The sequence below is a fragment of the Stenella coeruleoalba genome, assembly GCF_951394435.1.
Source record: "Stenella coeruleoalba genome assembly, chromosome: 6".
In the NCBI taxonomy this organism is placed as follows: domain Eukaryota; kingdom Metazoa; phylum Chordata; class Mammalia; order Artiodactyla; family Delphinidae; genus Stenella; species Stenella coeruleoalba.
The window spans coordinates 55,890,350-55,915,489 of NC_137151.1; the positions used below are offsets into that span (position 1 = coordinate 55,890,350).

Here is a 25,140-nt window from a genome sequence, read left to right on the forward strand (position 1 = left end):
TGATTTCTGTTCTGTAATTTTGACTTTTCAAGTCATATAAATAGACTTGTATACGTGGCTTTTTTAGTCTCCTTTCACTTAGCACAATGCTTCTGAGATTCACCCATGTTGTTGCAAATATCTGTTCATTTCTTTTTATTGCTGAGTAGTATTCTATTCTATGGATATACCACCGTTTATCCATTTTACATTTGATGGACTTTGGGGTTGTTTCTATCTCTGGGCAATTATAGAATAGAGCTGTTATAAACATTTGCACACAGGTTTTTATGTGTACGTATGTTTTCATTTCTCTTAGGAAAATTCCTAGGAATTAGATTGTTAGTCATGTACTAAGTATATGTTTAATTTTATGCAAAATACCAGACTTCCAAAGTGGCTTTACCAATTTGCATTCCCATCAGCCATGTTTGAGAGTTCTAGTTGCTCTGCATCTTCACCAGCACGTTGTATTTTCCAATTTTTTTAGTTGAGCCATTTTAATATGAATACATATGTGGTGTAGCTCATTGTGGTTTTAATTTGCATTTCCTTAATAGTTAATGATGTTGAGCAACTTTTTATGTGCTCACACGTTGTCAATATCTCTATTTGTGGAGTTTCTGTTTAAATCTTTTTCCCATTTTTTTTTTTTTTTTTTTTTTGCGGTACGCGGGCCTCTCACTGTTGGGGCCTCTCCTGTTACGGAGCACAGGCTCCGGACGCGCAGGCTCAGCGGCCATGGCCCACGGGCCCAGCCGCTCCGCAGCATGTGGGATCTTCCCGGACCAGGGCACGAACCTGTGTCCCCTGCATCGGCAGGCAGACTCTCAACCACTGCGCCACCAGGGAAGCCCCTTTTTCCCATTTTTATATTGGCTTGTTCTCTTTGTATTGAGTTGTAAGAGTTCTTTATATATTCTAGATGCCAGTACTTGTCAGAAATATGCTCTACCAATATTTTCTCCCAGTTTGGGGCTGGTCTTCATTTTCTTAACAATGCCTTTTGAAGAGTGGAAGTTTTTAATTGTGTTGAAGAACAAAGAGACATTTCTAAGCACCTGCCTTTTGCTGAACTTTGATAGCACTGGAGATACAATAATGCCTAAGCTTGCATTTGTACTTTTTCTCTTTAACAAAGCAGGCATCTCTTGGTTTATAGCCTGCTTTTTCACTGTCTTATCATGAATATTTTTCACAACATTAAATATTATTCAAAAACACAATTTGTAATGAGTACATAGTACTCTCATGGCTATATCTTAATTAATTTAACTATCCCTCTCTATTTGGGGGTGTTTATGTGGACTCCAATCAATACTAAAAAGAAAATAAAAGAGAGAGAGAAATGTATGATTACCATCCCTTGCAGAAATCTCTGTGCACATCCCCAATTTTACTTTCTTAGTATAGATGCTTGACATTGCAAAGACTGAGACAAAGGCATCACACTTTGTTTTATAATTGCCTCCTCAGAAAAACAACTGATGTCTTGAAGCAAAGATCTTGTCTTGCCCTCCTTGTCACGCGAGTATATGACAAAACCTGTCACATTGTAGGTGCACCATACAAACTCGATGGATAAATAGTTAGAAAAAGAATTCCACTGAGCTTGATCCTTTCCCCTTCCTCCTGGGAAAGAAAGAGTCCCCTTAGCTGTCTACCTTGACTTCTCAGATGAAGGGAATAATAAGAAAGTTTTCTTCTAAGAGGAAACTTGCCCCCAATATGTAGGTTCCCAGAAAATCTAGATGACAAGCCCTGTTGCTGCTCAGCAAAGCCCTGAAGGGACCCCGCCCCCAGCCCATATAAAGCCAGGGTGCAGTGGGGCAGCCGCACTCAGCCTCCAGAGCGCCGGCACTGACCCTGGCCCTGGCACGCGCTATGGCAAGTGAAGTGCAAGTCCAGCTCTCCGCATTGAAAGGGGGGCATCCTCCTGCAGGTAGGCTGCCCACCTGCCCTCTGTCCTGCAGACAGCAAGACCCCCTCAGCTGCTGTTGCCCCTCCTTCCACAGAGGTGCCCCAACAGAGCAGAGGCTCTCAACCTCCCCTTGTTCCTTTAACTTCCTCCAACCTGAGTTCCTCCTGTCTTTGATCCTTTTAGGCTTCTGTGTAAAAATCACCTGGGGATTTGTCAGGCCCGGTTGAATGAAAACCTAATTCTATGTGGGAGTACAAGGGATGGGGCGCTGGTGGAAAGGAGCAGGTGGTGAGCTTGGACCTTCCCTCCCTGGCTGCAGGTTAGCAGCGACCCATTCACACCTGGAAGGTAATTTACTGCCATGGAAACATTCCTCCCTAGAGGTCCCAGCTTTCGGACTCAGTCTCCCGGAGATGCCTGTACGTCATCCGACTTCATACCCAGCCAATCCAACCTCCACACTGAAGAGAGCAACCCAATTTTTCTCTCCCTTCTCAGGCTCTGGGGTCGGGCAGTGTGATCAGTAGTGTCTTTTGTCTGTCACCAAGCTGAGGAGCACTTTTTAATAAGGACACTAGTGTGGGAGGGTTTGACTGGAAAAGGTAGTTATCAAGGCATTTTGCAAAGCATCTACAGTTCTTTTCTTTTTGTAAAAAAGGTATGCTATTTATATCCACTCCCTGGAATATGGAAATTAGTTTTATTGTACTTAACCATATGTTCATATAGATTGGCTGAGGCATGCAGGCCTATTTTTAGCTGATTTGATGCTCTTTTAACTGCCTTTCTTCTTTTTTCCTTAAGAAATATCTCAGCAACTTGACCTCTTTGTTCTTGCCTTTCTCCATTAACAAAATTCATTTACTGGTATCATTCTTTGGCTCCTCTGAGCCAAGATTATTTCAGTCATCTTGCTGCAGAGGATGATGGCAGGTATAAACTTCACAAAGCATCGAAAACTGACACAAGGTTCAGTGGCTTTCTGGTGAGCAGCCCAGCCAGAGTCAGAATTGTTACTGCTAATTCCGAGTTTCCACTTCTCAGCACCCTGTCCTGGCCTCCTGTGGCAGACTCCTGACTTTTTATGTTTGTCATTGGATTTAGGAATATTTAACATTATCTATATTTAAAATTAATGATGCTAAATAATGATCAAGAACTATCGATGCAAATTATTAGAAGTTTCTACACAAGGACAAAAGAAAACGCCATTCTCTTCCCGCCACAATCCTTCATTAAACAGTTCAGCTAACACTTGATTTGCTAAATGACGTTTATACACAAAGATCACAGGGATAAACTTCACCAAGTGAAAGTTTGAATGAAACCACCAGGAACTTTCTGTCTCCGCCACTAATGATTGCTAATTACTCTGTGTACATAGCCCACCGTGACGCCATCAAGCATGTCACAATGCCTCTGGTTTGACAATTAATTATTATGAACTGTGACACTACAGATAAGAGATTGGGGATAATTAGAATGGAGATGAAGGAAGACGTTTGCCTCCCCACTGAGAACAAGGGAGCAAAGAAGCCTCATCCTTCAGCTTGTCTCGCTATATATTTTAAGTCTGAACCAGATAGCTACTGTACAAAATTGTATTTATAGAACAAAAATAATTCATTGCCAGAATTCCATTAAATTTCACCTGATTTTTATAGGCAATGGACAGGTCCATGAAAGTAGGACACAGACATGATGAAAGGTCTGTGAAAGGTCTGACGTGGCCTTTGGAATCAGACAGTCCTGGATTTAAACCCCGCTTCCCTTCCACTTCTCTGAGCCTCAGTTTTCTCATCTCTAAAGCAGGCGGTAATAAATAACATTGATAGTGTAAGGTTGTTATGACTATTAAAGGAGATAATCTATGTAAGGTACCCAGCACATGAATGTGAATCCCTGTAAAATGCAGGCCTAGTAAAACACGTAGCCATCAAAAGAAATGATTCTCCTCAATTGCAAGACCTCCTGATGTTTGCAGGCTGCATTCGGCACTACTGCAGTCATCGGAGCAGAAGAAAACTGCAGTGGGAAAGATACATATGCCTGCTCCATCACGGTTAAAAGTGAAACCGCTCCAAAGTCAGCCAGCTGTAACTTTCCCACCTACACAGGGGGTGCTTAGTGGTTTTTCTTTTATGTATATTAATATAACATATTGTACCTCTGTGGATCCTGGCTATAAATTTATGCTGTAAAACAAGACTACATTAAACATGAGGTGGCCTGGGCTCTAGGAAGCTTAGCTTTTCTGCTAAGGATTTTCTGCTGCTTTGGTTTGCCTCGCTCTCAGTTTTTAAGAACTCCATTACGTGAACAGTCAAAAATGTGTGAGTAGAAGGTAATCCGAGGAGACCGAGTACATATGTGATGAACCAGAAAAAGCAGCAGTTCATGAGTTTTTGTATATTCCTTGCACTTTAATTTGTTTTAAGGCAAATGAGTCAGAGCCATCAAAGGGGTCACCACTGAGAACCCCCAGAGAGAATCCATTTTCTGGCTCATTAAAGAGACGGAAGTTTGGGGAGTGTATCCCCCAGGGTGAAACTAATGCAGAAAATGGGGAGGAAATCATAGCTGCAGAAGGGTTAGTACGGTTTTTTAAAAAGCAAACACCAGAGGCTTAATTCTCTCAACTCCAGTCTGCTCATGTCAACTTCTGGGAGTTGATCTGTGAGGTTCAACAGAGAGGTTACGAGACCCACTACCCCACAGGTCACAGGGACAGGGGTTTGATGACAAGAACGGCTGCCATTCACTCAATCCTGTGTGACTGGCACTGCACAGAGCCTTCTAGACACAGCGCCAGTACTGCAGACTGATGATGAACCCTCATCCTTGTTTCACAGAGGAGCAAACTGAAAGTCAGCAAGGTCGAGGGACGCGCCCAGTGCCCCATAGCTGGTGAGAAGGGGCAGAGACGTGACAGTAAAGTGGGCCCAGGTCAAGCCCTCTCCCTCTGAAGCCCTCTCTCCTTGCTTTTCCTGATGAGAGTCTTTTGTCTTGACTGACAGTTTAGAATATGCCAAAAACTCAACGGTGAATGCAAAGTAAGCGTTTTGCAAACATCTAACCTTTTAATTAAAATCTTCAAATGAACGTTCTAAGTCACAAGGCAGAGTTTGCCCAAACCTCTGTGGTGGTCAGCTTTTTCACACACATTCTCCACTGATGAATGAGGGAAAGAAGCTCTTGCACAGTGTTTGGTAGAGGGTAGTCAAGATAAAGAAAGATAAGCCTGCAAGAAAAATTGTGCGATATAGCATTCTAAACTCAAGAGTCAGCTTTCGAAAAGTTATAAACTACAAAAGCAGCCACAAAATTATACCTCTTACTCAGAGATAGGAAAGCAAAGTTTCATTTTCTCCACATCAATGTAGATTTTCTAACGAAACTATCCAAAACATCTCTCTCTTACATTTTAAAATCTCTCGTTCATTTTGCATATTGAAAGGACCTAAACATGGAATTATGTGATTACACATTTTTTAAAATAAATTTATTTATTTATTTTTGGCTGCGTTGGGTCTTCGTTGCTGCACGCGGGCTTTCTCTAGTTGCGGTGAGCGGGAGCTACTCTTCTTTGTGGTGTGTGGGCTTCTTATTGCGGTGGCTTCTCGTTGCAGAGCATGGGCTCTAGGCACACGGGCTTCAGTAGTTGTGGCATGCGGGCTCCACAGTTGTGGCTCGCGGGCTCTAGAGTGCAGGCTCAGTAGTTGTGGTGCACGGGCTTAGTTGGTCCGAAGCATGTGGCTCTTCCCGGACTAGGGCTTGAGCCCATGTCCCCTGCACTGGCAGGCAGATTCTTAACCACTGGGCCACCAGGAAAGTCCTTTACATTCCCTTTACATTTCTTTTGGGATTTGTTTCTCTGAGTACACTATATTCTTTCAAAAGGGAGGGACATGATAGATTTTCTTTTGTAGGTAGGTGGGAAGAGTTAGAATCATAGTAAAGACCTTACAATAAAAATCATCTAGTTCAACTTCTACCAAATTCCCCAAAATCCTTCTAAAATATTCATGGCAGATACACTTCTTTTCTTTACTTTAACACACTAAGGGAGCAGAGATATACTATTGTACTACGCAATCTTCTTCACTTTGATTAACACAGTTATATGTAGCCAGACTCTGCCTTTCTGGAACTTTCATTCTTTGCTTTCCATTCTCTCCTCTGGAAAAACATAAATATAAATAATAATAACTACTAATTATTAAGTGCCTACCATGTGCCAGCTGCTTATGTCACCTCTATTCCCTAGGACAACCTAAACAAACAGTATTATTCCCTTTTGAAGGATGCAGAAACTGAGCCTCAGAGGAGTTTATCTTGCCCAAGGTCACAGGGCACAGGAGGGGGTAGAGCTTTCTGACCCTAGATAACATTTCCTTACCAGTAAATCCTTCCTCCTCCACAAGACAGCCCCTAAACTCCTTGAAGATGAGTCTTTGCTTCCTCAGAAGCCATCTTTCCAGTTTTCCCAGTTCCTTGTCTGACACGGCTCCTTCTCCACTCTGGTTGCTCTCATCTGGACATTCTCTAAATTGTCTGTGCTCTTTCAAGTGAGTGGCACAGAGCTCAACATTTCAAAGGTCTTCTCACTTTTAACTATTGCTTATTTTAACTATAACAAGTGTGCTTCTATAGTTGGCTATAATAACCAGTGGAAGAAAACGTGCAAAAACAAAAGCATCAGAGAAAACAAAAGGAACACTAATAAGAAAGTAATTACAGCACTCCATGTTTTAAAAGCATTTGTCACAAGGAGGATGAAAGATACTGCTGGGAGAGCTACTGAAGGCTCAAGCTCTAGGTCTAGACCTATTGTGATTTGATTCCTCTTGGTAGAAGAGGCTATGAACCACATCACTCCTCATACAGTGGCACACCCTTCTCAAGCAGTCTTCCAGAAAAAGCCACCCCTTGGTTTATTTCATCTCTGTATTCCAGGGCTATTCAGAAGGTGTTTCCACATTATTTCATTTCTGTTGCTGATTATTTTGTATGCCTTTTTTTCGTGTGTGTGTGTGTGTGTGTGTGTGTGAATTTAAAGCAGACCATGTATGAAAACAGGACTTTTTTCCTGGACTGTATCTAATATTACAGAATTCTAGTGAGACACCTTTATAATCAATAAAAAAAAACTTGGTGATTCAAAATGACCAAGTGGAGTTTATTCCATGAACACAAGAATGGTTTGATAGTAAAATATTCATTAATATATATTTATAAAATTTTTATTTATTAATATAATTAACCTGATTAAGGTGAAAAACCATATTATATACATGATGATAAAAAGGCATTGGATAAAATTCAACATGTGTTTGTAATTTTTTAAGCCCAATGAAACAGTAATAGATATTTCCTTAATATGATGAAAGAAATATATTTGAATATACATTATATATATTGTAAATATGTGTGTGTGTATATCCAACTAAGTATATACATCATACTTAATGGGAAAACACTAAAGCAATCCATTAAAAATTAGGATGACAAAAAAAAAAAATTAGGATGACAAAGATGTCCATCATCACCACTATTTAATATTATTCTAGAGAAAGTAATATTATAATTATTTGCAGATTATATAAATTTTTTTTACCTGGGAAACCTAAGGGAGTCAACAAAAATATTATAAATAATAAGAGAATTCAATAAGATCTGGGTATAAAATCAATGATATTAATATAAGAACAACAATCTGTGAAAGCTATAATGGAAGAGTAGACCGTCTCTACAACTACAACAGCAGCAACAAAGACAAAATACTTAAGGAATAAACCTAGCAATAAATGTGTAAGATTTATGTGAACAAGTTACTGAGGGACCCAAAAGAAAATGTAGAAAATGGAAAAGCGTACCATGTTCTTAAATAGAGAGCAACCAGGAATATAAAGATACGAATTTTCCCTTTAAAAAAAATCTATAAATCTAAAGCAAGACCATTAAAAAACTACCAGCAGGATTTTTTGGAGGAAATTGACAAACTGATTCAAAATTTCATGTGGAAAAATAAATAAGAATAGCTAATAAAATTCTGCAAAGAAAATGTAGCAAAGAAGGACTATCAAAATTAAAATATGTTAGGGACTTCCCTGGTGGTCCAGTGGTTAAGACTCCGCACTTCCACTGCAGGGGGCATGGGTTCGATCCCTGGTCAGGGAACTAAGATCCCACATGATGCATGGTGTGGCCAAAAAAAAATTATTTTTAATATGTTATAAAGCTACAATCATTAAAATAAAGTTGTAATGGCATATAAACAGAGATATTAATGGAACAGAAGTCCAACAGGACAAATGGACCAAAAATGTGAACAGTTTATAAAAGAAAATACAACTGGCTTCTGAAACACAGAAATAAGCTCAACTTTTAATAAAATATTAGAAAGGCAAATTACCTTTCTTTTTCTTATTGGTTGATGAAGCCAAACATTTTCTAGTTCTCACTGTTGCTTGAGATATAGGGAAACAATCACTGTCATTGTGGCTGGTGAGATTGTAAACTGGTGCAACCACTGTGAAGGGTGACTTGGCAAGATTTAGCAAAATTTCAAATGCACATACTCTTAAGAATTAACAAGATCACTTCTAGGAATTTATCCCATGGATATACTTGCACTTGTGCAAAATTATGTATATGCAAAGGATATTCATTGCAGCATTGTTTGTGATAGCAATGGATTAGAAACATCTAAAATGTCCAGCGGTTGGAAATTGGTTAAGTAAACACAGAATGTTCATATAAAGAAATTTTAAAGCAGATGTTACAAAGAAAGACATTCTCTCTATATATATATCGATAGGGAACTTACTCCAAAGTACATGACTGAATGAAAAGTATAAACAAACAAGATGTAGAACAATGTATGCTGCCATTTAAAAAAATATATAGGTATGTGTATAGAATGTCTATCGATGAATACATAGGGACTTGTTATCGTTAGCAGTATCTAGGGAGATGAACTGGAGGCTTAAAAATAATGGTAGAAGGGAGACTGCAGACCTTTCCATGATTTTTGAATTGTGTGCCTTATGCATGTACTATTACATAATCAAAAAATTAATTAATAATAATTTTAAAAGAAAAATGATGAAGTCAATTCACGAGGGCATTGAGAAATAGGTTTTCCTATTTTTCACTCTATTGGAGCCAGTTTTAGAAAATTGCCAATCTGACATTTCCATAAAAAGAATTAACAGGTTCAAACAAATCAACGTCCATTTAGCTTTTTCTCATTTGAGCTTGTCAGATTTCAGATGTGCAAATTTCCTGGGAACAGAAAAAAGTATTTGCTTTGACTTGCAATCTGAAATGGGCTGCTCCTTTTCAAAAGTTGATTTCATCTGACATTGTTAAACACTCGAATTGCTGTTAGGTCATCTGTAGCCTAATTAACACTAATTGATCTCTTGAATGGCAGGATTATTAATGCAGTTTAATTACTCATTAGAACATCTGAGCTCCTCCAACATCGGAGGTTTGGGGTCTGGGATGGAAGGTGGGCATCTGGTGGGATCAGAAGCATCTCTCTTGAATTAAATGCCTGTTACCACCACATGCCCTGACTTTTGGCTCATTCTTCAATCTAGCTTTTGAAAGCTTTGGTTGAAAAAAAATTTTGCAAGCCTTGCACTTTAATCTTGTGGGAAAACAGAAGGGTCACATTGGAATTGTCGGTTGCTGTCATGAAGAATGTAACTGGTTTGCTAATAAGAAAAAATGTTTTTCAGTAAAATGCCTCAGGGAATAAATTGTTATCTCCTCCCCAAATCGAAGGTGTAAACACCTCTGCCTTTTTTAGCCTCAGGTCCCCCTCTCCGAACACAGACAAGCAAAAACCTTAGCCCTTCTCTCCTTCCCACCTTGTTTGCCCAAAATATTTTTTCTTCTGTTATGCTAGTTCAGGGTACCTTTTGATTATGTTGTTTTAGATTAAAGTTTAGCTCTTCAAAAAGTTCTGAAATTCTTCAAATCTACAGTAAATTGATACCTTGAATAACAAAGCAAACTTTCTCTTGCTGCCCTAAATATGACTCCCTTGTTGATGCTTATTTGTTTATAGTGAAAGCTGGAGGAAAGCGAATTTCCAAAAAACAAGAAATTGGCCTCTTGGAGAGACACACCAAGAAAACGGGATTCGAGAAAACAAGGTAGGGGACTGCTTAATTTCTTTTCCTTCTTCATCTTGATTTTTAAGTGACCCTACTGCCAGAAGTCAGAGGCTTCACCGGATCTTAGGACAAACCAAGGCTCCCTAGGCACTTACTAACCAGAGTTAGAGGCAGCTGGCATGGTGGGGTGGGGTAGGGGTGGGGGTCAGCATGGGAGAGGGGGTTAGCTACCCTCTGGAGGACTCTCTCTGCCCATCCTCCTCTTCCCTGCAGCCAGTGCAACTGCCTCCTGCTTAAAAAGCAAGATCCTGAATGCAAGGTCCAAAAAGCAAGGTCTTGAATGAGTCCAAACAGGACTCACATCCCTGTATCTTATTTTCACCTTAGCCTTTAAAGTACTGTCCCTAAGCTGGCCTTGTGTTTGTAATATGCTTTCTGCTGAAGCAAATCTGAATTAAAAATAAATGTGCTTTTATTTTAAATTCCTCACTCAATCATTTAGAAAATAATGGCCACTGTATTTGGCACATCTGGAAGGAATTTGGATATGGAGGTTGTTTTCTCCCTGCTCCTTCCGCAGTAACCTTGACACACTGCACCTTTCTCAGAGCTAAGCAGAGAGCCGTGGGCTGGATCTCATGTACAAATGGCCCAGCCCCTCTATGCCTTGGGTAAGAAAAATAGTGCCTTCAAAAAGAAGTGAACATGTGAAAATAGCTCCTCCAAGTAGAGGCGCTTCAGAGCCTATTTCAGGATGGTTTCCATAGGTGAGCTCATGAGTGACTCAAAAGGAGTGAAATAGAGGATGCTCAGATACATCCTTAAGAGTTAAAATGGTAACAGTCTCAGAAAGAAAGTGTGGAGGGAAATAGGCTATGGAATTTCTTGGGGCTTTTTCTTTCTGTATAAAATTACTTTTTAGATCACTTTAAAAGTTTTCTTCTCAATTTCTGGGAAGGAAATTTTTTGAGGATTTTTCTACTTTAAAATGAAATACTCTGGGCTTCCCTGGTGGCACAGTGGTTAAGAATCCTCCTGCCAATGCAGGGGACATGGGTTCGAGCCCTTGTTCGGGAAGATCCCACATGCCGTGGAGCAGCTAAGCCCGTGTGCCACAACTACTGAGCCTGCACTCTACAGCCCCCGAGCCACAACTACTGAAGCCCACGTGCCTAGAACCCACAAGCCACAACTACTGAAGCCCGTGCACCACAATCACTGAAGCCCACATGCCTAGAGCCCGTGCTCCGCAACAAGAGAAGCCACCGCAATGAGAAGCCTGTGCACCGCAATGAAGAGTAGCCCCCGCTCCCCACAACTAGAGAAAAGCCCATGCACAGCAACAAAGACCCAACAAAGACTCAACACAGCCAAAAATAAAATAAGTAATAGTAATAAAATATAATAAAATTAAAATATAAGAATTAAATTTTTAAAAAATGAAATACTCTATCCAAAATATATAAAGAACTCATACAACCCAGTAGCAGGAATGCAAACAAGCCAGTTTAAAACTGTGCAGAAGATTTAAATAGACATTTTTCCAAAGAAGATATACAGATAGCCAACAGGTACATGAAAATGTGCTCAACATTATTAATCATCAGGGAAATGCAAATCAAAACTACAATGAAATATCACCTTACATCTGTCAGAATGGCTATTAACAAAAAGTCAAGAAATACCAAGCTGTGTCAAGGACTTGGGAAAAAGGGAACCTCTGTGCACTGATAGCTTGTAATACACATTGGTACAGCCACTGTGGAAAGCAGTATGGAGTGTCCTCAAAACATTACAACTACAACTACCATGTGATCCAGCAATTCCAATTCTGAGTATTTGTCTGAAGAAAATGAAACCCTAACTTGAAAAGATACATGCACCTCCACATTTACTGCAGCATTATTACAGTAGCCAAGACATGGAAGCAACCCAGGTGTCCATCGACAGATGAATGGATAAAAAAATGTGATACACACACACACACACACACACACATACATACAGAGGAATACTGTTCAGCCATAAAAAAGAAGGAAATCCTGCCACTTGTAACAACGTGGATGGACACTGAGGGCATTATATTAAGTGAAATAAGTCAGAGAAAGACAGTGCCATATGATCTCTCTTGTATATGGAATCTAAGAAGAAAAATAAACAGGACAACAACAGCAAAAACTTGAGCTCATAGGTGCAGAGAGCAGATTAGTGGTTGCCAAAGATCGGGGGAGAGGGGATTGGTGTCTGGGGTAGAAAATGGGTGAAAGAGATCAAGAGGCACAAACTTAGAATTATAAAATAATTAAGCCCTGGGAATGAAATTATAGCATGATGACTATAGTTAATGATACCATATTGTATATCTGTAAGTTACTAAGAGAGTACAGCTTAGAACTTCTCATTATAAGAAAAAACATTTAACTATGTATGGTGAGGGATGTTAACTAGACTTATTGTGGTGCTCATTTTGCAGTATATACAAATATCAAATCATTATGTTGTACACCTGAAACTAATGTAATATTGTATGTCAGCTATACCTCAATTTTTTTTTTTTTTTTTTTTTTTGCGGTACACGGGCCTCTCACTGCTCTGGCCTCTCCCATTGCGGAGCACAGGCTCCGGAGGCGCAGGCTCAGTGGCCATGGCTCACGGGCCCAGCCGCTCCGCGGCACGTGGGATCTTCCTGGACCGGGGCACGAACCTGTGTCCCCTGCATCGGCAGGTGGACTCTCAACCACTGCGCCACCGGGGAAGCCCTATAGCTCAATTTTTAAAAATTTGCCCCTTTGGCATTAAGCTTTTGTTTCTTCTGAATCAGAAAATAACTATCGCATAATTAAAGCAAAGCTATAAGTCCTCAAGGGTGGGAGTCACATATTATTTATCTCCTGACCCAGCATCTAGGACAGTTCCTAGAACAGAGAAAGCACTCTGTAAATGACGTCACACTGTCATTGAATTGTCATTGAATTGCCAGCTGGTTAACTTCAGAAACCTATCCTGCTACTAAAACCTGACTCAAGTGTAAGCCCTGTTTAGTGTGACACCGGTAAACACGCCTGGGCCAGGGGCTCAGGAGCTAGAGTCATAGCTTGGAAATGACCTTCTAGTTGACAGCCATGGACAAGTCATCCGTTTCTTTGCACCTCAGCAAAAGGGACTTACTGTTAATTCTAACATCAGGTGAACACTGCAGGAAGAGGAGCTGCCTAGAGAGTCATAAAGTGCTGATTGGAACCCTCTTAAAAAAAATTCAGGGCTTCCTTGGTGGCGCAGTGGTTGAGAGTCCGCCTGCCGATGCAGGGGACGCGGGTTCATGCCCTGGTCCGGGAAGATACCACGTGCCGCGGAGCGCCTGGGCCCGTGAGCCATGGTCACTGAGCCTGTGCGTCCGGAGCCTGTGTTCCACAACGGGAGAGGCCACAACAGTGAGAGGCCCGCGTACCGCAAAAAAAAAAAAAAAAAAAAAAAAAATCAATTGTTTTCTAATAGTCATTAAAAGATGGGAATTGGACCACTACAGAACTTAAAACAGCAGAAAAATAGCTCTTTTGTCCTGTTTACCAGGGATAGATATAGGTATGTGGAAGCTGAATCTTACAGAATTGGGGGACCATTTTAAGGAAAAATAATACAAAATTACAGATATGAAATGGCTAGGGTCCCTCCCAGGGCCTTGAAAGGAGACTGTGCAGTGAGAGGCCCTGAAGCTTCCCTAGCTCCCCCATGAGTCATCTCTGCTCTTTATATCTGCTTTGTGAGCGTTTCCATGGATAGGATTTCCTCCTTTTTGTGGACAAACACCTCCTTATATCTTCTAGGAGAATAGCTTTTGAAAAATATAGCGTAGAAAATAAATTTCTAAGCATCATCAATCTGTGTCCATACCCCAATAACTTCTACGAACCAACACAAACCATCCAGAAAAAAGCATGGCAAGCGCAGAGTTCCCTTCAAGAAATTGCACTGTAAGCTCAGCCCTGATTGAAACTCTCCCAGCAAATAACTTGGCCCGAGAAAAGAAGCCAGACACAAAAGAGTACCTGCTGTGTGGTCCATTTTATGATATACAAATAAAGTCAAAACTAATATATGGGGCTGTAAGTCAGGGTAGTGATTATTCTTAGGGGCAACTGGTTTGACTACTGTTACAAGTTTGTGAATGTTCACCAGCCTGTACGTCGATAACATGTGCACCTTTCCGCATGTATGCTGTACTTGGATGAAAAGTTTAAAAATATTAATTATACTAAGTTGGCCTGCAAAGCTTGTTGTAGTACATGGGCATACAGAGTAGGACTTTTTGTGTGTGTGTGTGTGTCTTCCAGAAGTAGCCAAGCAGAATGAAAGCTTACAGGCCAAGTAGAAAACCCCCTGTAAAAACGGCTTAGCCTCTTTAGTGGGAAAGTTTCCATTTCTATGTGAAGTTTCTTTTCATCTTCACAGTGCCATTGCAAATGCTGCCAAAATACAGACGATGGATGCCCTGAACGATACGCTGGGGAAGGTGAGCCGTGGGGGAGGTGCATCACGTGACGCTCCCAGCCGATCGGGCTGCATGGGTGAATGAGCTGATGACCACTGGGGTGTTTTCCAACTCAGAGGTTTGATGTCCTTGTGAAAGAATCTGCTCTCAGTTCAAGGAACACGAAGTGGTTTTGATGAGAAAAGCTGATGCTCCCAAATTCCTAGTGTCTATTTAATAAATCATTTCAAAAATAAGATAGTAAATTAAGCAAGAATCATGATGCCAAATTGGCAGAACTTGACGTTGCCATCCCAAATATTTATTGGAAACGCTGGCCTGTTGTTATAAAAAAAGGCAGCCTATGTATTGGGAATTCAGCCCTTTTTGAACTTCCTCCCCACCACTGCACTCCCAACAGGAAATGTTTGATTTGAGGCCAGGGTGGGTGGTGGAGGGTTGCCCATTTGGGGGCTGGAGGAAGCCTGGGCACTGGCTGACTTTATCTAGTAAAGTCTGTTTATGAAGGTGGTTGACCATTGCTATTTTTATTTCCGTATCTTGAATTCTTTCTAAGTAGCTCCGGAAACTCAGAAAATTCTTCCCACGTAGACAGTGGTTTAGTTTTGGATTCAATCTTTTGTTTTTAAATGTTGTAAGTGAGCTGAGTGAGGGTCCTTATTCTACTTCCAGGGGGCGGGTGCATTGAATTCAGGCATTGAAGGACCACTCTTTCTGCTGCCCCCATATATATTGAAGAGACAGGACTGGGCGGGTGTCCTTTGCAGAAGGAAGACTTGCTGTTATTACCAAAATCAGGGGTCTGAAAAAGATTAGAGTAGAAACTGTGCAGCTAGACTTCTGAGACCCCTGTTTAGCACTGGCTTCTCCACTTGCTACCTCTAAGGTCTAGAGCAAGTTACTGATCCCGTGCCTCTGATTCATCATTTGTAAAATGAAGATAAGGAAGAGGATATATATACTTCAGATGGCTGTTGAGTGGAATCGATGAGGTTCACACACAGGAAGTTCTTAGAACAGTGCCCGACACAGAGCAACCTGCCTGCATTCTCTGCTCTAATTAGTAACATCTGTTTCATGGCAATGAAAAGAAAAGGTGTGTCTGAAGCCCGTGAGGCAAGTAGTATCAGGCAAGATCTTAATGAAAGACGAAAGCTACAGAGCCTTCTCACGTAGGGGGGCTTGGTTCTCCCATCAGATAGATCGGAAGGGGTGCGGTCATAAGTGACTCTTTGCCTTCCTGACTTTAGAAGAAGGGCAGGGAAGGATGATGACCTGCCACGCACATTCTCTGGCCCCTGCCCACTAAACGCTTCTTCCTCAGGGGCAATAGAATGTCCACAGTAAGTAGAGCTAAGTGGAATAGATATATTCCTCTAGAATATATGTTAACCCAAAATAAAATGTTTAAAGAGAGTGGTCAGTAAAGGTTGATGATGCTGTACTTTAGATATGATGCCAGAGCCTTTATTGTTTTTTATAGACACATGTGCATATGTCTATGACATAAAGGTTCTTTCCCTTTCATATTGTTCTTTCATATCACTTCTGAATCTCAAAGATAAACAGAAGAATCAAATAACAACAACAATAAGTTGTATTTAGAAATCATAAGAAAATATTGAGTTGGTGTGCTGTTACAAATATTTTTAACAGCAATTGTATCTATTTTTTTTTTAAAAGCCGCTTTAACACTTAGCTCCATGTCTACTGGCGTAGGTCTATGGCTAAGACTGCATAGATTACTGGTTAGAACAGGTTCTGGCATTCTGGCGTCGGATATCAGGTGCCTGGGTCCTATGCTGACTCCGTCACTTGCTAGATGTGTGTCTTTGGGCAGGTTTCTTCACTTCTCTGTGCTTCTGTTTCCTCATATGTAAATGAGAATGTGGTTTATAGTATCCACTTCACGAAGATGTTGTGAGAATAAAATGAAGGTATAGAACATGTGCAAAGGACTCAGCACAGAGCCGGACACAGTTAGCCTGCAGTAAGTGTTAGCTTCTATTCCCAGGGAGATATCCTATAGGGCATCACTTGGAATCCAGGCAAAGGATAAGAGACCAGCAATAAAATCAAGTCCCAAGATTACCATAAGTCACTGTCTTGAATATGGAAGTTGGTGGGATCCACATGGTCCCTTACAGCTAAGAAAAATCTTCCCTGAATCCATAATTCAACGTGAAGCATAATAGGATTTCATAATAAAAAAGGTCAACCTGGGGTGGAAAGACCTTTTAAGAAATAGATCTGCTGAGATCAGTGGTTGCCAGAGAGTGGGAGGAGGGGTTGACCACAAAGTGACAGGAGGGTATTTTGGGGGGTGAAGGAACGGTTCTATATGTTGACTGAGGTGGTGGTCACAGATGGTATGCACTTGTGAAAACCCATAGAACTAAACACTAAAGAGGGTATCTATTTTACTGTAGATAAATTATACCTTAATTTTTTAATGAAAAGAAATGCATAACTAGCAGCAACGAAGACAACGCAGCCAAAAATAAATAAATTAATTAATTTAATTTTAAAAAAGGAAATGCATAACTATACAGCCTAATATAAAAAAGTAAGACATATAAAATATAGAGATTTAGGGTTTCCCTGGTGGTGCAGTGGTTAAGAATCCACCTGCCAATGCAGGGGACACGGGTTCGAGCCCTGGCCCAGGAAGATTCCACATGCCACAGAGCAACTAAGCCCATGCGCCACAGCTACTGCCTGTGCTCTGGAGCACACTAGCCACAACTACTGAGCCCGCGTGCCACAGCTACTGAAGCCTGCGCGCTCTACGGCCCGTGCTCTACAATGGGAAGCCACCTCAATGAGAAGCCACCGCAATGAGAAGCCCACGCACGACAAGGAAGAGTAGAACCTGCTCTCCACAACTAGAGAAAGCCTGTGCTCAGCAACAAAGACCCAGCACAGCCAAAAATAAATAAAATAAATTTATTAAAAAAATATATATATATATATACAGAGAGATATCTGATGATAAATTTTCATCTGCATTACAATGATTTTCCCAACAATATATATTGTCATGAAGATCTAACAATATATAACTGGCCAGAAGAAATATAGTAGCAGAAATGAGGGTCATAGCCTCTGCATTTATTAACATTCCTTCATGCCCTCAGCTAGAATTATGTCTAGTTCCTAGAACCCATGTTAATTTTCATACCAGTTTAAGAACTTAGAGTCCAAAACAGTGAGTTATAGCCCTATTCATAGGAGCTCAGCAACCATTCAATCATGGCAGGAAATTTCTATCCATATGCCAATCATGTCTGGATACCCTACTTTAAAGCCAACCAAGGGTTTAAGATTTGGGAGATTGGAAAACAATTCCCAAGAGGTTGGAATTGGACAAATCTAAGTGGGAAGCAGCCTAACATTTTCCCTCCCACTCTTTCCCCCACTCATCTCCACACAGACTTCACTCCCCACTACCTTTCAAGGTAGGTAGGACCCTCCCTTCTTCTCTAGTCAGTCTTTCTCACCTCTTCCAGCCCTAAATACTGAGAGAATTCATGTTGCCCACTGACGGGCCACATCATGTGTTTATTCCTGCAGAAGAAGGGTTGTATAACCCCAAAGCTCTCTAAGATAAAAATCTAGGAGACCTGGTCTTAGACAAAGTTCCATCGACCCCTTAGAGTCACATAGCTCCCCTGAGATCTACGATTGCTTGTTTACTTAATTATTTTAAGGCAAGGAATGAGAGAGAATGACACTGCCAAATATATTCGTTCTCTGGATAGTTACAGAAGTTAAGTTTGGCAATAGTTGTGAAGCTTCTCCCAACATAAAAGTATCCAGTTAAACCATTAGTAACGGGGCTGGGTTATAGTGCAGATGGGGGTGGAATGTTGAAGCCTAGTTAAATTGGGGCCACTTTTCAAGCTGCCAGCTATGTCACCAGGGCCAAAGTTAGTGAGACTATGTGAAATGGGATCCTGGGGGAAAGGAAGCTATCAAAGGCATCTGCAAATCTAAAAAGGTTTCTCTTGTTCTGTGTAGGATGATCCTTGAATTTCATTGACTCAAGCTGAATGTTTTGTTTTAAGCACTTTGCTTAACAGGGTGTGGAAATCTAAGTGCCAACGTTCACGTTGGAAGTTAACACCCTTCAAAGATGAATGGAAGAGCTGCCAGTCTTCTAATACCACCTGACTTCAGGCTCTAAAACAAAACCTGCCACTGACTTTTTAATTTCTAGAATTTCTTTCATAGCTCTAATCATAAAGACTTTTACCGTACTTCTTTGACTTTTTCTCTGAAACGAAAAATGTAGGCTCTGAGGTCACAACTACCCAAAATGAAGGTAAATTCTCAATGTGGAAGTTTCTATTGATCTGCTTTTCAAGTTCAATATTTTGCCCCTTATGGGATGGAGCCACAGCCAGGAAGAATCCTTACACGTATCCTTCTTTCTCTTGTGGGGTTAACCTAGATTCTTTTACCCTAATGAGTCAGACAAACACCTTTCATTCTACAAACCCTATCATTTTACAAAGATTAACGATGAAAAATCCAAAGTGTCCCCAAAGTTAAGATGTCAGACTAAAGCACAGGTTGTAGGTTAGAAACCTATTCCTACTTACTTCCGGTCTGGACTTGAATATAAAATGTTCCTATCTCCATTGGTTTAAAATCTACAGGAAAGAATCGGGGCATTTAATGATTGACTATTATTTACAGTTCCATCATCTGAAGGTAGACCCTTTGTAGACTCTCCACCCACAACCCCCAAGTCTTTCTGTATTAGGATGCTCCTGACTGAGGGGGTGGGGTGTTTGAGAAAGAGAACTTGACTCTCTGGTTGTATTTTCACCTGTCCCTACAAAGCCCTTACCCTCCGCAACTTGTACGTTTGTAATTTAATAATTATGGGCGGTTTATCTAAGGCTCTTATCCTTGTCGGAATTGTTTCCACTATTTTCTCAATCCTGTTGATTTTTTTCCCCCTAAATTTTGCCAGACCAGTTCACAGATGGCCAACAGCCCCCCGGCGCAGTCTCCCATTCATTCTGATCTGCGGCATTCCTCTTTTGAGACGCAGTTGAGCAGAGCTCTTGCAACCTCAGTTAAATGCCTTCGTTGAAAGGTAGCCCCTAACACTTGTGCATTCCTGGTGAGGATGTAAAATGGTGTAGCCACTATAGAAAACAATATGGCAGTTCCTCAAAAAATTAACTATTGAATTACTGTATGATCTAACGATTTTACTTCTGAATGTATAGCCAAAAGAATTAAAAGCAGAAATTTGAAGAGATATTGGTGCAACAGTATTCATAGCAACGTTATTCACAATAGTTAAAAGATGGAAGCCACCCAAGTGTCCATCAGCATGTGAATGGATAAACAAAATGTGGTCTATGTACATGCAATGGAATATTATTCAACCTTAAAAAGGAAGGAAATTCTGACACATACTACAACATGGATAAATCTTGAAGACATTATGTTAAATGAAATCAGCCAGACACAAAAGGACAAGTATTACATGCTTTCACATTTATGAGATACATGAAGTAGTCAAATTCATGGAGAGAGAAGGTAGGGTGGTGGTTACCAAAGGCTGGCAGAGGAGGTAATGAGGAATTATTCTTTAATGGGTACAGAGTTTCAGTTTGGTATGATGAAAAAGTTCTGGAGATGGATGGTAGTGATGGCTATACAACAATGTAAGTGTATGTATTGCTGCTAACCTGTGTATTTAAAAATTGTTGAAATGGTAAATTTTATGTTTTATGTATTTTATTGCAATTTTTTAAATGATCAGTATTGTAGCCCCTGAATTGCGGAGATAACCCTGGAAATGATCAAATAATGAGTTAGTGCCAAATTAAGCAATAAGTGTATCCTCACGCACCGTTCTCCTCTCCCCTTTCCTTTCCCACCTCCACCCATCATCACTCTGACACCTTAAGAGCAACAATCAACACTGTGGTTTTCTCTCTTCTTTCTCACCTTGTCATCTTGCCCCATCCATCTCACCTTGGCTAATTGCCCAGATTTCTGTTATATCAGAATTATTTGTTCATTTCCTTTCTCACCCCCCCTTTACCTTACATTTGACTTTAAGTAACTTGCCAAGTAGGTCTTCCTACCTGTAATCTCTTGAATGTGATTTAGAGCTAACCTGAAATAATCCATCTGTTTTAGTTGACACTAAAGACACCTAGTCTGGAAGAAAACTACTGAAGCCAATGACCTCTTAAGTTTCCTTCTGGTTCTAACGTTAAAAGAAAAACGAAACAAAACACTCTGCCCTTACCACACTATAAAATGTATGTCATGTGGCCCAATGATATCTGATCTGACAAAAAAATAAATCAGCAGCTCTTTTGTTAGATTGTAAAGTAATACTTATAACCAATACCTCAATTATGTTTCTTCCTTTCTACTAGAATGCCAGCATAGACCGTCCTTGGGTTTAATTATTACATAACTTTTACCTTCTCTCTTTTTTTTTTTTTTTTGGGGGGGGGGTTTGCTACCTTCTCATTGTAAAAGAAAACTTTTAGAGAAACAAAGGCAAAGTAAAGAAAAAGACTAGGAATTGCCCATAATTCTACCCCTCAGAGATAATCATTGTTAACACTTCAGTGTATATTCTTCCAGTATGTTTAATTTTTTTAAGACCAAGAAGAAAGAACTTTCTGGAGCCAAGTTTCACATGAAAGGGAATGCTGTGTGTTCAGAGCTCAGGGACATTTGAGAAGTGATGTAAGGCACATATGTTTTCCCTGGCTTAGAAGAGCCCAAACAAACCATAAACAGTGATGTTTGGGGTCATGAACAGTTTATCTCCCCTTTTATTTGAGTGTCAAGGCAAGGGCATCTAAGTTCAATAGTGATAAATTAAATTCCTGGTGAGCTGAGGCATCCCTTCTTTGCTGGCTAGGGAAGGTGTTCTTAGGTACCTTTATACTGAATTAGTGGGCTTGAAAACCAAGAACTGGAATGGAACCGAAAGGCCTCTGGGTCCAAATTCTCCTCCTAGGAAAACTATGCCTGAAAGACTTGCAACATTGGGCATCCTTTCCATCTTAAGCTGTCCTTAATGTAAATTCCATAAGGTCTCTTGGTTCCATATGAAATTCCTCTTATTGTCAAAGTCTCAGTCTGTGTTAATTTAAATCTATTTAAGCTCATTTCCTCATAGATGTCTTCTGCAGAGATGACCAGTGAGAACTTTTGTTACCTGAAGCTAATAAGTCATTCCTCAGCCTTCTCTTTACCAGACTGTTTATTTGAGCCTTATAAAATGGCCAGTTTCACATACTTCAACCTAAAAATCCCCTAACTTCTTTCAGAGGTTCTTTATTTCTGATCTTCTGACATCTGAGGCGTTCTTCCTCCCCACCCCAGGACCTTCTTCAGTGTCCCCATAGCCTTCTTAGCATATAGTGTTTCGTATATGCATAGTGGTACCAGATTAAATTCTAATATTGGAGGACTGATGAAGATATTTCTACCTTTAAAAATGTCACTTCAAAACATATATATATATATATATATAAAATTTATATAATACCTTATATATAATATATTTTATAATTTTAAAAACTTAGAAACACACTAATGAGGGAAAACCCAGGTTAACAAGTATATCCATGGATACAGAGCTAGAGGTGGTATGGAAAAAAGAGATACTATCAAAGAAGTAAACAAAACTGTGAAATTCCTCTGACCAGCTGTTTTGTTTTCTACTACTTTAATGCTTTATGACCCAAAAGATCCAATATGCTCATTTTTTTCTTTCCTCCTCACCTTTAGCTCAGCCATAAATTTCCAGCAATAATGCACATGACACATCAAAAACCCAGACCTGCTCTGGAGAAGGTCACTCCACTGAAAAGGATCTACATTATTCAGCAGCCTCGAAAATGTTAATCTGGGATGTAAAACACAGCCGTCTAGCCAACTGCCTCTAATATCTGAGAGCTTAGCAAAAAGGACCGACTTTCCACAGGCCTAGTGCACTTTCTTGGTAAATAAAACAGCTTTTATATCTTCTCTTCTGACTTTAGGTAATAAAGCATCTGAAATTGCAAATCCAGTTCATTCCTGGGCCTCATTTCGGTCCTAGTCAGGATCCCATTGATGTTTACGTGTGCAATTTTGTTGAATAAGTGGAGAATCTAGAATACTGGACTACCCACTCCACCTCCCTGGATAAGCTCTTTTCTCCTTGATGTGGACCGAGTGGTTCCACCCACAGTGAGTTCTCCCTGAAGGCAAAGGTTAGAAAGCGGTACACTGAGCCTTGCAAAGGCCAACGTTCTATGCAAACGTAAGGAGTGATTCTTCTCAGTGTGTTTGTATAACATGCTCAAGTTTTCACTTGAGGTGAAATGTCTTTTCCAGTTTCCCACATAAATACATAGTTTGTTTTGAAGGTTTGGTGAGGGAAAATGAAAGTATTAGGTTTATTACAGACATATTCTCTTCTGCAAAGCAATCAGGTCGGAAAGTAGAATTCTAGTTTCAAGGGGAGATTTACTCAGGGCCTCCCACAAAGTTGATGCTCTAGAACTGAGGGGCCCTGATGCTACAGGACATTGTGGTTGGGGTATAGAAGTTGGTTTTAACTGGAGGTGGAGGTGAGAGGGAAACCTGCTGTAGCTCTTCTACCCTACCATACACACACACACACACACACACACTTCATATGCTCACAGGTGACTAGCCAAGAGCATCCTCAGGTGACAGTAGGGGACAACCACATTTTTCTTCCCACAGAAGTTAGATGCCACTCATAGTTCCACCATTCTGCACCTCTAACTAATAATGCTATCCAACAGTCAGCATTTCTCTCTACCCAAGGAAGGGGTCAGCACTCCAGCCCATCATTTTACAGGTTGACAGCCCTTGGAGTATGACCTGATGCCAAGACTTTCTCTGATTCCTGGAAATCCAAAGGCACCTGGCGAAGGTCCAGTGGTCATGATGTTGCACCCCACCTCCTCTCCTGAATTGTTTGGCTCTTTTCAGGATTAAGAGAACTGTTTGAGACAATATCCAGCTTCAGTCAGCGCCAGCATGAATCAATAAGGCAGTTAGTCCTGACCACCCCACGCTGGCTTAGCTCAGTTCCCAGTCCTCTGGGACTATTGTCAGAAATATTCCAAAAAGGGAAATGTTGCAAGGCAAATAAATGCACAGAAGTTCAAGGTCAGCCATCACTTCCCAGGGGACAGTAGCAAAGTATAAGCCAGATGGTGGGTACTAGGTATAACATTGGACTGTGATAAGGAAAACTGGGGTTCTATTTCTGACACTTACTAGGTCATAAACCTCAAGCAAGCCACTCAACCTTTCTGATCCTTGTCATACAAGCATAAGAACATCTGACCCCTCAGTTGAACCCTCGGAGTAGCATAATGGGAAGAAGACAAAAGGGACACAGGGATTTGTAATAAGTCATTTAAAGGGTATTGAGAGCAAGGTGATACCAGGATGATGGTCCTAGAAGCCACCAGAACTGTAGTAGTTGCAGAGAACTATGAGAGATGATATAAGCTGAACCTAGAATAGGAAAGCTGAAGATTTGGGCTAGATGACAGCAGGGAGGAAACTGGGGAGGACGATAAGACACATGGGAAGCAAAGATGGCAGCACTGCTCCATTTGCCTTTCCAGAGGGTGATATGAGGGCCAACCACCCCAAGGAAATGCAAAGAGAAAAGGACAACATTCTCTGTGTCCTGAGACAGAAGGTGAATTGCAGGGGAAGAGAGGCTGCTCAGAATGACACCAGGCAGCGAGGACCCGCACATTAACCTAGGCCCACAATTGCAGTCACTTGAATCACCGAATCATAGGAAGAAGTTTGATGTGAACTCCAGATCTGAAAGGAAACTGGAATTATCTTGGAGACTGTCTTGGAATGACTGGAAATATCTTGAAGAAGAACCAGGCTGATAAGAGAAATTTGTGGTGATAGGGCTGCGCACGTAGAAAGCCAAAGGGGCTATTCCCTCTCCCTCCTGGGGAATGCAGCCCTGCACCAGGGGGCTGTGACCCCACGCAGTTAGAAGCCCCTATATGTGGTCACAGACCCAGCAAAAGCCAGGACTTTGGGGGAGGGGGCATCCGTCAGTGAAGGGCTGGGGGCTTACTGACAGGTAATTTAGTTCATTCCTCCTCAGTTCAACAGGCTGTATCCTAGGCACTACCAAGATGAGTAAGACACTAGCCCTTGCCCACCAGGAGCTCTTAGGCCAAAGGGAAGTTGGCAAGCCAACAAACCAATATGGAAAGTTTAGAAATGGCTCAGTGGGGGGCGAGGGATGTGCTGGGGATGAGGTCACGTACAGGAAAAAAAAATGTGCTAGCTGTGGAGATCAATGACTCCCATGCAGATCTTTAATAAACAGACTTTAATTGAGCTTTTTATTTTGGAAATTTCAAACTTACAAAAACGTTCAGTGAATATCATACCAAACTGTCAGGTACCCATCACAGAACTTCAACAATTCAGCCAATCTTGTTTATCCGTAACACCCCCCTCCACCTCCCACTGCCACTTTTTCTCCCTCTTCCCTCTTTTCTTCTGGATTATTTTAGAGCAAATCCCAAACCTTAAATAATTTCATCTAGAAATACTTCAGT

At 40.8% G+C, this 25,140-nt stretch overlaps 1 protein-coding gene across 1 annotated transcript; it reads left to right on the forward strand.

The window, feature by feature from the left end:
• Positions 1–1,863: 1,863 nt before the first annotated feature.
• DAPL1 (death associated protein like 1) lies at positions 1,864–22,420 on the forward strand (the record flags this gene model as incomplete). The annotated part of the gene is made up of 4 exons (XM_079924435.1): positions 1,864–1,921; positions 9,981–10,068; positions 14,479–14,539; positions 22,304–22,420. The coding sequence occupies 4 exons, from the start codon at positions 1,864–1,866 to the stop codon at positions 22,418–22,420; spliced, it is 324 nt and encodes a 107-aa protein (XP_079780561.1).
• Positions 22,421–25,140: the final 2,720 nt, after the last annotated feature.